Here is a 15,946-nt window from a genome sequence, read left to right as displayed (position 1 = left end):
TTGTGATAGTAATCTGTTACCCAAGCCAACTTCTGCTTGATGCCAGCAATGACATATGTTTCAAATGGTATTATTATAATTTGTAAAAATTACGAGTATTTAAAAAGAACTATGGTAAAATTTTATGTTGCAGCTACAGCAGCAAATGGTACACTTATCCAGTAAGAACGAGAAGGCTATTGATTTTGATGATGACCAGAGCAGCTGAACCTTGTTGCATCACGATTGGGCCCACCGTGCCTCTTAACTTCGAGACGGCAGGCACTGTGAGTATCGATCGACACAAAATCTCATTGTTATTCGCTGAATGCTAAATGGAATACTTTTAGATCATAAGTATGGCTGCGTCATACGTTACGACGCTGGTATCACTGTGCGCTCTCTAAATCGATCAAAGTTTCTCACCAAAGGAGGTCCATAGGAGATCTTAACCAGTAATATCTGAGGGATTATTACTGTCTTTCAATCTAGTTTTATCATCGTTGGAGCTGACTTGTTTTTCTTTTTTGCTTATTCTTTCATTGTTATCGTATAGAGGATTCTTCATTGTCCCCCATCATTTTTTATACACTGAAAAAAGATTACTGCGAATGTTATAGCGGACACTTTTAAAAGACTCGAATTTTTCCTATGCTTTTTCATGTAACATTTATTCCCAATAGCGGACGCGGTTACCCATTTTCTAGTCTTAGCGGACATTTTTACTCTTTATTATGATAGATGATTTCAAATTTTAAATAAACACTTTTAAATTTACACTCATGATATATACTCACAAACTGTAAATAAAAGTGTTAATATCAATTCACTGAATAAATACTTAAAGAGGGGATTTGTTTACCTCTACAAATTGGACGAGATTTAAAATCAGCGACAAAACGAGAATGAGAATAACGTATTATTAGTTGTAAGCAAAATTTTGACACGGTTAGAGAGCTCTTGAAAGGTGTCGCAAAAGCGCTGTTAATAACTAATAACTAAAATTTTAATAACTAATAGCGGACACTTTTCCAGGTTTTTAGGGTGTCCGGCGTCCGCTATTGGGAGATTTTGCTGTGTACCAATTATATTACATTATAAATTCAACTATAATATTAGATGAGTCTAATATAAAACTATATTATAACTCGACGATAACAATTCTTTATCAATATCAATAACGCTCATTTCCTTTATTGTTTTAAATTTTTAAGCTTACATGAATTTGTATGTATAAAATATATATCTTCCGCAAAGAAGAGCGTGTTGTGGATGTGAAGTATATCAACAGCAAAACGAATAATTTTATAGAACCTCGATATAATAGGAAATGTGTGTACCATAATTCTTGCAATGATCACTACAATGGTTATGAACAGTCGGTAAAGCTGGATTTTTACTATCCGGAATCGAGTACCTATGTCAGTATAAAAATTTGTCAAGGCACAGAAATAAATAAAAAAAAATTAAAAATATAGAGAGGGTCTATTCGACGTCATGGGTTTGATTGTCACAAGCAAAAATAAAGATCTAATTAATATTACTCAAATCATTATTGAACGTTATAAACAGCAATAAAAATCTTTAGCTATCATGCATGCATATGACCATAATTTTTTTACCATTAATACCTAGTTTAGAAATGCAAGTCTTTAACATTATTTGATATAATATTACTTTATTATCCAATAAATTTTTCTCTTAAAGTTACTATAAAAGTATTTGTGTTTCACTAAATTTTATGAATGAATATTTACAAAATTCTTTAAAGAATCACTTGCTGTCGACGATTACAAGAAAAATTTCTATGTGGCACTATTTTGATTACGCTCATTGAACTCGTTTCAATGCATCACCTAATTATTATAAGTATAAATATCATATAATACGAAAACGCTTCGATTACTTTCTAGTTGATTTTATCCTAAAACAGTAAAGCATCTGTACGTCCCTTCAATCTGATTTTAAAATGAAAAAAAAATGAGAAAATCGTTAGGTAGTCTTGAGATGTGCTTGAGATAGCAACTATGTAAGAAATAAATAAAATCTACCTACTTTGCGTCAATCATACGATTAAGCGCTATTACATGTATATTGTACTATTTCGATTTTTTTCAAAGTATAATTGCGACGATCAAGAAAATCACTTGTACAGCTTTCGCTCGTAAATACATGGGATTTCAATTAACTATTACAACATCGCGTGTACGTGCTTTTTAGAAGGCAGCAAAGAGTCAACATTCGCTCGATTGGAAATTCCTGCTTCGCACGATCCGATTCAGCTTTTCTCTCCTCTTTTTTCGGCTCTTAAAAATACGACAGGGTTCGGTTGTAGAAGCTCGGATGAGCGGGCACGTTGAAGTGTCGCAGCGGATAGATCGGCCGAGGCACGACGTTCTCCGGTCTGATCCTCAGTATGCGCAGATTCAGGTCGGTCGGGTCGACCTGCTTCTTGAAGAACTTCTGGAAGCGCGTGGTGAGCGCCCAAATGTTGCCGCTGTCGCGCTCGACCCAGCGCACCTCGGCGGCGAACTGAATCAGCTCCGGGCTGTAGGCCAGAATTCTGCAAGAACAAAGAGTTGAAATGATACGAGTCATTAAAACGCATAAATGAACAAATGACTCATACGAAAAAGAAGGCTACAAACCTCTGGGCATTGGTCTGTGGCTGCCAAATGGCAATGGCAGTTTCCGTGAGCGGCGAAAAAATGATACTGTCGTCGCGCGGATCGACGCTCAAGCCGATTCCTTGGCTGGACTTGCGGCCGATGAGCGTGACCGGTAACTCGTCATCGAAGCCAGGTGGTCCGGCTCGCAAGGCCGTGGTCGGTACGCTGAAGAGGCGATCGGTGGCCAGTGGCTGATAATAGACGGTGGCCAGTCGAGGCGAAAACGCTATACCGACGATTCCGTCGAACAGCTCGAACGAATCACGGCCGATCTGTTGAAATATCATGTTTTTACTCGTGAAAAATATCTCTGCCCATTTTTTTATCTCGCGATCAACGACTGTGGTCATGTAGAATTGCATTAGTTAAGTTGATCGGGCAAGCTTCGATCGGACTGTGCACGATAAAAGATAACATGTGTTACGGCAAAAAAAAATTGGTGCAGCAGCTCTACATGTGTATTCGATCGCTTGACTTGGTCGACGGACGAGAGAAAAAAAAATTACACCAGGCATGTGTACGGTAATTAGCGCCGCTAAAAATATTCCGCAGTGATGAATGATCGAGCTGCAACTCGCTAATCGCGCGCGCGCATGAGAGAGAGAGAGAGAAAGGGAGAGATATCGAACAGCGCCCGACAGCAGCAGGCCTTAGACATGTAAAAATTTTAATGAATAAAATCGCACGTAGGCACGGGCGTGATTAGACTTATACGTGTTGTACATGAATGCATTTACCGACCTGATAGGTTGCTTGATCGGGATGAGGTAACATGGACGAATGTAAAAATCGCCAACTGCGATCGGTAGCGCCTTCCACGACGACCAGTCCTGCAACGATTTCAATCGTAAATACATTTTTATGATTTTCAATCGACGACTCGTCGATATGATAATTTTAGCGTTACGAAAATGTGCGGTACTTACCGGGACCAGTGGTGTCGGTAATGTAAACGTAAACGTCGTCGCAAGTTGCCGCCGTGGTGTCGTCGATGACCAGATTGGTGAAGAGCGAATTCGGTCTCAGCGACTGCAAAACGATCGTAGCTTAGTTTACGTACTCGAGCAAAAATTGTTTTCGATATTTGTTGGCACACTCACTTCACGCGGGAAGGTTATCAGCCGCACCAGCTGGTCGTTCTGCAGATCGAAGACGAGCAGTTTGGGCGGACAGGCGACGGTGAAGTCGTCGATCGAAGTGTTGATGCCGCTGTCGAGGACCCACAATCTGTTGCACTTGTCGGCGCGTATCCTGTAGACCGATATGAGCTTGGAGCAGTTGAAGTCGCCCTTGCCGGCGCTGTGCCACTCCCAGCTGGGGTAGGCCTGCAGGTGGGGCGCGCTGCCCCCGGGTATGTCGCGCGGAATGAAGCTCAGGGTGGCCGGCACACCGGCGCGCAGCCGCGGCGTCGCGACGAAGATGCGATGCCAGCCGATCTCCAGGCCGGTCGGCACGACGTTCTCCGGCTGGAACTGCTCGAGAAAGGCCGGATCGTAGGGGAAGATATAGTCGAGTAGCGGCCACTGGGCCACAGTCTCGAGATGCTCGCCGCGCGCCAGGCCGAGCGAGAAGCTCGCCGCCAGCATCAGCAGCAGCCCGAGCATCGGAGCTTTCCTGCTGGGTAATGGGAAATATTTATTACTTTATAATGCGTTCGTTATTACGGCTTAGCTGCACTAATTGAATCATCGAGGATTTTACGATTGGCTCGTTACGTTCGCGTAACATGAACGGGATGAAAGTACAGTTTACGCGTTCATTTCGGAATATTTTGAGATTTCTGTTCGATCGTATCTTCGATTTGGACCCCATAAATTCGCTCGGATAATTCAATTTATCCGCGACTTATTTTTTATTTTCATTATCCTCGGGCTTTCTCTTGCTTTTTATGCCTCGTCTAAATGCAAAAAACATATCGTATAGCTCGCGAGACACGCGAGTGCCGCATAATGCACAAATACAGGATCAAGAGTATACATAGTTGCTACCGCTTATCGGTTAAAGCCTTATACACACAGAGCAAAGTCTCGCGCAGTTGTTATTGGAAACTAGCGTGCATCGATTTTTATCTAGAATTAGAGACACGTATATATTGCTACGAGAATTATATAGTTTGGCCGATGTTAATTCTCGCGTACACGCATACGCGGCTCGTTATATACAATCCGTTTCGAAAATTAAGTATTTATAATATTGCGCTCGAGGTGTAAAGATCACCCGGTGCGATAAGCGGCGCGTAATAGCATCGGTATTATATGTATTTTGTTTAGAAAAAAGGAAAAAAAAACATAAATTATAGCGCTCGTTGTATATACATTATACGGCATAAATGAATTTTTTATTCCTTCTAGAACTATACGGCGCATGGATATCGTTTTTTTTACTCTTTCTCTCTCGCAACGTCGGAACGAGCTGAAAAACTTGTATCACTCTGGCTGGCCGCCGCCGCCGTCGATCACAACTAATTGATAAGAGCTGCTGCAACGCTGCATATAAACGCGCACGAGGCGCGAGAGGCAATAACCGCGAAAGTTCGCCAGCTGTTTGTTCTTCGTAAAGGAGAGAGCTCGATCCCGACACAATCACGGATGACTGACTGCCATAATATCCGCCGGAATTTCGCGTATTACGTTCCGTTTTTTCTTATAAACTGCGGCGCGCAGTCAGGGTAGAGGTCGACGATTTCGCATGCATTCTATAGACACGGAAAGAGACAACGTCAATTGTGCAAGACGATATATAAGGATATTTCATTTAATAGGATTATATACGGCATTGCATATACAGATGTAGCCATCGAGATCGTAGATTATACTCGTGGGAAGTCGGATAGGTGTATATGTAGCTGCCATGTAAGCGTATGTTTACGTGCATTTGACTATTGTGTATTTGATCGGAGAGCCGAGAACGACGAAAGAGAAATTATGAAATGTATATTTATACACTAGGAAGTTCTAATAATATATCGATATGTGTGTAGCTCGATACCTTTCGGCGGCGTGTAGGCGCGCGGAGCAATAAATAACGTGAAATTGAGTCGTGTGGCGGCGGCGGCGGCGGCGGCGGCAGCGCAAAAATCCCGTTCACATGCGAGCACGAGGCGCTCTCAAATATTTTTTTGCCGATCTATGCGAATTATACAAGTTCAAACGTAAATTAATCATCGGTACATTGGCGGTAATAACGGCAGTAGCAAAGTCTCTCAAGCTGCGATTTTCTCCCGTTGATAATCGCGTATAGCTATGAGTATATTGCAGAGCTGCGCCACGGCTAAACGTAAGCGACGATGAACGGATAATTATGACGAACGACTCGAGCGAGCTGCAGGTTTCTATATGTGTCGCGCGCGTATATGGGTGCATAATGTGCTGCCGATCGTGTATACGCTGCTCGGCGCTCGATGCATATCTCGCGGTCGCAACATGGCCAAAATACAATAAAACTCCGCAACGCGCCGAGGAAAGTGCACACACTACAGCGCACCGCGAGCTGTTCGAATATTACGATATATTCTTTGCAACGAGTACATGGCAAGTTTCCGGTCTCGTGTGTGCGTGTGTGCTTTTTGATCCTTATTGCATTGTTCGAAATCAAAAATCGAATTGCGAGTACGAAAAGAAAAACGGGGGAAGGTAAAAGCACAGAATTGCGCAACGCGAACTTTACATACCTCGTTAAGTAAATGAAATAAAGGCAAAAAAACTCTGTTCGGGCATCGATCGAACAATGACTTAAACTAGCCTTTTTCCGGACGCGCCGTGAATCCGTAAGTAATCCGATACATGCGTATATATCGTGAGTTAACGTTCATTATTACACACGTCGTACCTCACCGAGAAATTCACCTGTATGCATGCGGCTAGTCTGCGTGCTCGCTGCACATAATACGGCGAAAACGTAATATAAACCGAAAGCACACACAGCTCATAATGGGGCGTATCTCAATTAATTAATTTAACTGTACGTTGCGAGCTACTGGCGGATATTCAATGAAACGACCTATGATTTTTTTTTTCGCTATTGACTTATCCAATACGATTGTGTGCCGCTCGCGAGATTTGTTAAAAATTGCGCAAACAACCCTTTATTACTCCTTTTGCGATAAGTCTAATTCTTCTGTTTTTTTGACACACATTTTTGCGGGCAACTGTCGGTGATTTATAACAACTTAAAAGCGGTCCAATGAGGGATTGGCACAGCCTTGAAAATCGCCGAAATTTTCATTCCCCTGTGTTCGCGACAGCGACGCCGGTGAACTTCTATACCGCAACGGCACCAAAAAACTCGAGCGACTCGTGCAAATCGTTACAAACGCACGTAACGAACGCGCACACATATACATATTATGCACACAGCAGGAGAAGCCGTGTGATTATAAGATGTATGTGTATGTGTGTGTATGTATACCATTGCCAAGATAATAATGCAGGAGAGGCACGAGCAAAACAGCGGAAACTTTCTCCCATGCTCTCGTGTGCCAAGTGCACATACATGTAAAACTCGCGCGGTACATTCGAGTAATTCGCGCGTACACACAATGTGTATCTTTGCCCTGCGATGTACATACGCGCACGTCCACCGGTCGAATTAATTTTCCATCAGTCGCAACGAGAGATAGTTTTAAAGTTCGAGATGACTGCGTGAAAATGCTCGATTCGTTCGATAACGCAGTGATTTTTTACGCGCGAAACCAATCGATGTTTCAATCGTTTCTGCCCGCGTTGCTCGGATCCGGTAAGCTAAGTTACAATCGATACTATCTATCGTGTGCGTCTCGAGTCTCTCCCCCCAGCGCGATTACTGCTCCACAAGTGAAAAACAATTCAGTCGTTGTGTCTCGATAAACATCGACGTCGTGCGCGCAGCTAAACATTATGTACCAAAACTTATAGCCGACACACATTATTACATACGCGTAACAGACATTTACGACTCGGCGCTATGCACGCGCGTAATCGGCCACTAAAACAAAGCGGTAATTGGTTTTTTATCATCTGAACGTATGTGCGTACGAGCGAACGTAAATTTTCGCCGTCTGTATTATATGCGCGATCGTCGATTACCCTCTCGAGTGTCATTTCTTATCTCGGCCGCAGAACGGTTAAACGAAACCGCGGGAAAATCGTATATCGCGCGCATGGCACTGCACACAGGAGAGCCGCTGCACTCTACATATTCACGTATAGTCGTTACGTTTCCATATAACACTTCCTCGCGCGATTGCACACGCATATTATAACGAGAAATATAATTTCTTCTCAGCTCGCTGTTGTTTTTTTTTTTTTTTTTCATACATCGGGGATAAAAAAGCTGCGACTTTTCGATTCGAAAAATTCGACGAATCGAAAAGAAAATAATCAAAGCGTTGCACACGCACACTTTCACTATATGTATAGCAAGAGGCAATATACAAAAGCGACGAATTAAAGTTTCGCACAAAGAAAATTACGCGAACATGGTCGCGGCGGTGGCACTCGGTGAGATTTAAATTCCAAATATCGTAACCTTCACTTTTATCTTTTCACTGAATGAAAGAAAGAAAAAAAAACAAGAAAAAAAGAAAGAAGCGTCGCTGTCGAACACAGTAGTGGTTTTTTCTAAACTCACCACATATCGGTGGCGTCAAACACACGTATCGAGCCTCGAGAAATCATTCACGCTCTCACGAGACGAGATGCGATACTTGGTGCAAGCCCCAAAGCAAACGCAAGCGAAAGAGAACGAGAGCTTGCGACAAGGCGAGCGATCGAACGACGACTGCTCCTGCACACGCTGGGCTGCTGCTGCTGCTGCATCGGACGAATTTTGTTCTCCAGCCGGCTCTCTCAGAGGGAGAGAGAAACAGACACACACACACACACTCGGCAGTGCCACAGAGGGAGGAGGCCAAGACCGCCCCGCGATAACGTGCTCCGTTGTATTAGCTTCTGTAAGCGTGTGTGTGTATATGAGTGAGTGCAGTGTATCCAAAGGAGCGCGCGATTGTGCAAGTCCCCTACTGTCTCCGTGTACGCCAGTATCTGTATCATGCATGCGAGTGAGTGTGTGTACGTGTGCACGTGTGACACTCCTATATACGTGTTGTACCGATGCAGTCCGACCTTTTCGAAAGTTCGATATAGGCTCGCGGCGGCGGCGGCGGCGCGTCAAGCTCGTTTCTTTGAGTCTTTAAAGCTAACTGGCGCGCGCGCGATTATATTCACACGTGTGTAGCGCTCGACGGGAGGCTCGACTCTCTCGCGAAAAGCTGGCCTTTTTTCCATTGGCTTAGATAATAGGTGGAGCCCGTGCTCAATTTCCCTCTACCGATATGTGTGTACCGTAAGCTACGTCAGAGCACGAACTCGCTCGCTCGCTCCTGCAGCTATATGCACTCGATATTATTCATTATCGCGCGTCGACGAGCGTGCACGTATTTTTTTTTTCTCTTTCCTCTCTGTTTATTCTCATTTACATACACACGTACGGGCGTATTATATAATGCGCCCGATTTATATATGTGCACGCGCCGCGCGTCTATATGCAGACGAAGGAGACCGCGAGAGATGTCTGCGCTTTTTTTTCGCGATCGATCGGCCACCGAGATACGTACTACGTGTATATATAATAGAAAGAGAGCAAAGTAAACAATGGCTCGAGCTCGCGGATCTAACGTTAAGCGCGCTCAGCTATATTCACTTTTCTTTTTCGCTCTCTGCTGTGCCCCCCGCCGTGCATAATCGCAATTACGCGATATATCTTAAGGCACCATAACGAAGCTTGGGTGTCGGCGCGGCTTATCGAAGATTCGATGGCCGATTTTATCAAATTTTTCGCCATCGATCGATCGCAAAACTTTCTTCTCGCCTCGCGCCGACGAGATCGTGGATCGTGACGCTGCGCTACGTTCGCGCGCTTCTTGCTAATTATCATCGTTGGCGCGCAGCTAATGCAATCTATCGCGAGCGAGCCTCTCCGAGTCGCGAGTTACGTAGTCGAAGTGTACGACGTCGCTGCTGCAGCTGCAAGAACTTTTCAATGGAATAGAACAAAAAAAAAAAAAAACAATCGAGACAACAGCGGCGATTCTCGCGTACTTGAGATATTTTTCATTCCTTTTAATCGACGATTTTGACAAATATAGCTCGAACGTACACTTGTTGCGCTTTCGCATGGTGCACTCGTGGTGCGCGCGTAGTTTGCGGTGGCGAAATAAATAATAGGAATAATATTGGACCAAGCAATTTTTGCGCAGCAGTAGCAGCAAGAGCACACATGTTTGTGCCCGACTAATCCGATTATTGCCTACACCAGCTCCTGTAGTTTTATTTCTTTTAAAATTAAATTGAAATGCCATTAGGTGGACCTTTACACGTGCCCGTGCTGCAAAATTGCCAAAGTGGTGTGGCCAGGGCGATTTATCATAATTTTCAGTGCAGCCTGCAGATAGACATATGTACGTAATAATTGCGCAAAATCCACATCGTTCGGATATATATATGGACGATTGGGATCTCGAATCTAGTCTTTATATAGCTGGGGATAGGTGGAAATATCGCGCCGAGATAAGAATCTTTCTCTGTTTCTAATACGCTGGCAACAACTTTTTGATTAATATTTTTAATGATATTATTGCCGATCGAGGGCTGATAAAATTAGCTATTATTATGGGCGGCCGAATCGGTAGCAATGATCGACGAGCCCATGTATACGTATAATACAGGCAATCGCAACATGTAGTTACACTTCCGTTTCGCGTGAACGAGCATCGGTTTACATGCAAATCATTACGTTTTCGACTCGAAAGCGATAAAAAGTTTCCCATCGTTGCGCGTTTGCTCTCTCTCTCTCTTTCTCTCTCTTTCTCTCTCTTTTCAGGGATGGTCTTTCTGTACGCGTAACAATCGATTTGCATGAAAAAATCCCGCCTAAAAAAAAAAAAAAACACCGAAACGTCTCGTACTGTGAGATAGCGCCGCTAATGCAAAATTTCAATCACATGCCGACTGCACATGTGTACGAGCCCGTACCTGCATGCGCAATAACTTTTGGGAACCGCGATTATTCGGTTTACATAAAACGAGCGCCTAATGCATTTTGCGAGTTCACGCGAGAGCAGCACAGCTCGCGAGCGGTTGTTACCAAAGCGGCGCGCCAGGGGAGTGAACGAGTGCCAATCGTAAAACGACTGATTAGACTTTACCTGTATACCTATCCAAGGCATATGTACGTTACATGTAAATAACACGGTAGCTTTCATATAGGTAAAACCACATTTTTCGAAAGATTATTCGCAGGGCATTGATATGTATTTATTTATAGGACTCGATTGATTAACCTTGGAGTACCCGTATGTAGCAGACCCTCCGGAACTCGGTGAGACCACACCTCCGTACACCCATAGATTTGTATATAATGTTTACATTTCAGTTTTCCCGTGATTGCCATGGACATGGGAACGATTTTACCTGCCCAAGTCGTTACTCCAGCTCCACGCTGATTCGGATCAAATGTATAATTGTAAACCTGATCGGTTGATTACAATGATCATTCGAATTCTCATTAATGAATTGCGTAATTCCATATCACGTCCACAATTATCGATCTACATTCGATATATCATTGTATTGACACGGAAGCACCAGACCGTAAAATCAAAATATTACTCACGGCGTTAAATTTTTTTTTAGCGTCGCTTCGTTCGACCTTCGCACGTTTATATCCTTGAGATTGTTTACCCCTTTGGGTGCGTGTAACAATTCTCCACTGAAACGGCTGCGTACTCGTAGCCTACATGTAGCTAATAGAGAGATACGAACGATTGGAATAGAATGCAAGAAAACTAGATGGCCATGCGCATTCCTGGCTCGATCGGCTACCTCAACTCGATATCGACGTTCGGTCGATCGTTTCACGTTCTCCGCGCTTAAAATACGATACACACGCGGTTCAGGCACGAGTGTCACATTTTAACAATCGCCGCAAATGTATATATTCATGCAGGTTCATTCATTACACGCGCTATCGCGAAATGACTCGTTAATAAATTGCCTGCGAATTAAAAGCAAAAAAAAATGAATATAAATATCAGCTGTGCGCGCAAAAGCATACATGTACGTGATTATTACGTTATGTACACGCACTGGACGGGCATTGTATACCACAGTGTACTATAAGCGATAATTACTCGCGGCAGTGCACTGCACAGCGCACGCACAAAAGCATCGGACAAGTTATATGCGCGCACTTCGTTCTAGGATAAGTCGCGTATGAGCATTATGTTTCTTTCCTAAAATCGGAGCAGCAGCGAGCTCGAGTCGGACATTACGTAAATTTCAATGCGTGCGGTACTTTCTTTTATTTTCACCGCGCACATGCAGATATGACACTGAAAAGTCTCACAGGACTCGCTCGCGAGCTTGACACTCGACTCGTTTGTGTACATGCATTATGACTTGGCGATTGTCCGACGTCGAGGCTTTACACGCTCTCGCGTTATTACAAGTATATGTTTAGGATTTTCAATGTAGTACACAGCACGTGTTTGTGCCTATAATAGAGCGTGTAGGCAAACGGACCTCCCGTGCTGTGCAAAATTGCGATTGCAGCTTTGGTGCACCGTCTGGCCAAGCAACTATGCACAGGCAGCGTTAGTTGAATATGAAATTGAAAGCTTGTAAAGCCATAATGAAGGTGATTCGAACGTGTTGGTGTATTTATTAATAATATAGCCTATATTATGTTATTCATGGGAATACTGCTTTGCTTGTGTTACACCTTTTACAATTTGCCTCCACCAAAGTAATTCCTTTTTTTACCCGTGTGTGTGGATACTCACATAATACGAAACTTATCACCGGTAAAATAGTGTTCGTGCAAAAGTCAATCGAAAATTCAGTACAATGAAATAATAAGCACGAGTTCGATCTTCATACATAGAGGCAAATTAAACATTTACACGGGGCGAGATATCGCGCCGCGGTAGCCTGGCCAAAAGCTATAAATTACACTTTCTCCTTTACTCGCGCGAGCCGATCAATCTCGGGCTTTGCGTATAATATTTACGTATGTATGCGCAAGAGACGTGTCACGAAGAACAATGGATCCGCCAAGAGCGCATAGATCTATGCGCGAGTGTGTATATTTTTATATGAGAATTAGGCGTTGCACATGTACGCACGAGTTGAATAGTGGTATAACGTACGTGCAGCAATTGTGCTTACACCATGCAAATCCACTCGGTCTAGTATACATGATCGTGCACAACGTAAAATGCGTAATATATTGGAAAAAAGTTTGACTTTCCGACTCGTTTAGAGCTAGCTCTCTATCTACCGTATACGATAAGAATCTGGATGACCTTCGCGGATCGCTTCAAAATCGGCGTTCGCGCGGCAATTACCGCGCGCCGCGCAGCTGATATTATTATAATGCCATAATAATATACATATAATGTAAACGCTCCGCAAAGTGCATCGGGCAAGGTGAAAAGAAAAAGGCACGATATGCATATTTATGCATAAGAGCGGTATAACGTATCGTACGCGTGGAATTGCAAGAAAAGTCGCTTACGTTGCCGATAGCAGTAGCGCCGCCGATCGAGTCAGTCGAGCGAGTCGTCGCGTTTTCGAACGTTAAAACGCGCATTACGCCTTTCCTAGGCCCCGCTATGGCCGATGATATAAAAGTTCGCGATCTGCGTGAGTACAAAATCAAAAGGCGCCAGTACATGTGTGTACGAATGCGTACTGCACGCACGTGCGAGCGTGACATTTCCTCGTTTGCGATAATTAAATATGAGGCGTTGTCGATCGCGATTACACCATCGTTATCCAGCTGGACGATGCGTCAAATATCAATTTACACGCAAACAACATTGAAAAAAATAAACGTCGCTCGACACGCTCGTTCGTGAAAATCATTACTTGGTCCAACTGCTCTCGCTCGTGGCGTGCGAGGTGTCCCGGAAATTTTCATTGCACTTTGTGTCAATCTTTAAATCGAAGCGGTAAATGCACGCGCGAGCCCTCGAATTCTAGCTTTCTCCAATCGATATGATATATTCTATTTTAAACTGCGGGCGCAATCTATACTTTAGCTCGACTGAAAACGCAGCTAATGTTATAGATTCGATATTGCGACTTACTGTGTGATAAGTTGTCATTAGTATACGAACATGGAAAAAATAAACATTTTTTCAACTCCAATTCCAGTCTTTATTTTAATTTATTCGATTACACGGGATTTAAACAGCAAAATTACGAGGAGCAAGTCAAATCGATAATTAAAACGTCATAATTTTTCGTTCCAACGAATAATACATAATATTCCGCAGTTCCAAATGATGAAAATCGAGCTGACGCACGATACGAGTATTTATAAGCCGGGTGTACATATTATATATTTATAAATACGTCGCGTGTCGAGTTACACGTATTATATATACCGATTGCTCGTGTTTATGCTTGTGTATGCGTTTAAATTAAAATAAACACCTTGTCGAGACGTAATAAGATTAGTGCCGATTGCCGCCGAGTACCGAGCATAAAACTATAAATGTGTCCGTGTGTTAGCTGGCGAGGGACAGGCGAAAAAAGGCCGAAATTCAAACTGCGTATCGCTCCATTCATTACTCTAATAAATAACTCTGATTGCACTGTAAGTATATAGACGAGAGGGAGAGGCGAAAATAGGCTCGTTATATCGGGTATCGTTGGAAGCTGCGTACAGCAATATCAACGGCAGCAAATTTTATTATACATAAATACAGGATAGATCCTCGAGCGTCTGCGATGTATTGTATGCGTGCATATAAGCAATAATATAAGAAACAGATAATACACGTTGCCAGTCGCAGCTTGCCTTTCTCGTTCTCTCTCTCTCTCTCTCTCTCTCTGCTGCGGAGCGCCATACATACATAGGATTAAAATACAAGGCTCCAGCGTGTATATAATCTGTAAATCAGCTCACTTTGTTATCAATGCCTCTCTCTAAGCAAGCGAATTTGTTGGCCGAAGCTAAACAGGCTCGCGCGCTGCATAATGTATACACCGAGTTAAACGCACGCAGGGGCATGGCAGGCGAACTAGCTTTGATCTCTCAGCTTGTATAGGCTTCGCAAGTACGTATATGCATGCACACACACTCGAACATACTATCGATACTGTTCTGTGTCGTGTAAACTCTGTACTTTGGCTTGCAGCACACCGAGAGCATACATCGCTCGTACCTGAGCTCTTTTTTTCTTCTCTACGAAACTAATACATGCATATCACTGGTGCATATATAGATCCAGTACACTGTACGACACATACACACACACATATATGCAATCTTGTAACGCTAATCCCACGCCGGGACACCCAAACACTCCCTTCGTGCAGCTATTACAATCGTACATACAACGCTGCGCTGCACGTCCGCGAGACAGCGGAGGGAAAAAAATTACGTATAAACGAAAATAGCGTGCGAGCCATACGTATTTGATCATAGCAATTACGTTGCCGCGAGATTTCTCGCCCTGCCTTTACAATCGGAAGTCGCTAATCACGCGCGCGCGACCAGCAACTGCATTTTCGCATGGGCCCCACGCCGCAGCCACAAAACTCTTCGATTCTTTTCTGTTCTATAGGCGCGAAAAATGAATCGCACCGCGTCGTTTATTGCACTTTATATACATAGCTACCGGAGTAGCACTTATCATTGCGGCATAATATTGCACCAACTTTTTTGAATTTTCAGGGGGGTCCCATTGTTCGACGCGATCCCGTGGGCTCTTCTTAATTTCCGCGACGATTGCCTCACACATGTGCTGGATAATTTACCGCGATGCCTCGTACAAATGCTTGCGATTGAGTTTTCTGCGGTATTGACGCGCGCGCGATCGGCTTTATAAATATGGACTTGCGTGTGTTGGCGAAGACTTGACTCGCGAGTCGCGGTATACAGTTGAAATTTATAGGCAAACTAAACTCGCATAAATTGTCGGCTTACCTTGTGTCAAATGAATTGATTATATAGAAAATCGTTAAGCTCAAAAAGGATTTACTGCAGCATTCGTCAATCAACGCTAATATTATCTCGAATTTCGTTACAACGATGAATCGTTTGAATTTTAAAATTTGTACTCTTTACATGTTAAATACAATATTGTACTACTTTTATGTCACTTATTTTTGCTATCATCGTTATTAAATGAAAGAAAGAGAGTAGTTAAAAGTACTTGACTGTTAAGCTCAAAGTTTGTTGCTTCGATTTATTCGTCGTCAAAATTTTGACTCAACGAAATTGCATAATTATTGAGCAACGATGTATGCGCT

At 43.3% G+C, this 15,946-nt stretch overlaps 1 protein-coding gene across 3 annotated transcripts; it reads right to left on the bottom strand.

Moving 5' to 3' along the window:
- Window positions 1–2,184: 2,184 nt before the first annotated feature.
- LOC106650318 (protein yellow) lies at window positions 2,185–15,676 on the bottom strand. 3 transcript variants are annotated; one of them, XM_023460492.1, is made up of 6 exons: window positions 15,621–15,676; window positions 3,749–4,265; window positions 3,575–3,677; window positions 3,390–3,478; window positions 2,628–2,920; window positions 2,185–2,542 (listed from the first exon to the last, which is right to left on the bottom strand). In XM_023460492.1, exons 2-6 carry the CDS (start codon window positions 4,250–4,252, stop codon window positions 2,287–2,289), a joined length of 1,245 nt encoding a protein of 414 aa, XP_023316260.1. In that variant the 5' UTR covers window positions 4,253–4,265; window positions 15,621–15,676; the 3' UTR covers window positions 2,185–2,286. The 3 variants fall into 3 exon arrangements, with proteins under 3 accessions (XP_023316260.1, XP_014223732.1, XP_023316259.1); XM_014368246.2 differs by lacking the exon at window positions 15,621–15,676 and adding an exon at window positions 8,256–8,374; XM_023460491.1 differs by lacking the exon at window positions 15,621–15,676 and adding an exon at window positions 8,256–8,374 and having other exon boundaries at window positions 3,749–4,262.
- Between the last annotated feature and the right edge of the window lie 270 nt (window positions 15,677–15,946).

Source organism: Trichogramma pretiosum, unplaced genomic scaffold, assembly GCF_000599845.2.
Source record: "Trichogramma pretiosum strain Unisexual culture from Peru unplaced genomic scaffold, Tpre_2.0 scaffold5, whole genome shotgun sequence".
Classification (NCBI taxonomy): domain Eukaryota; kingdom Metazoa; phylum Arthropoda; class Insecta; order Hymenoptera; family Trichogrammatidae; genus Trichogramma; species Trichogramma pretiosum.
Note: the sequence above shows the minus strand (reverse complement) of the source record. Positions and strands in the feature narration are given on the sequence as shown.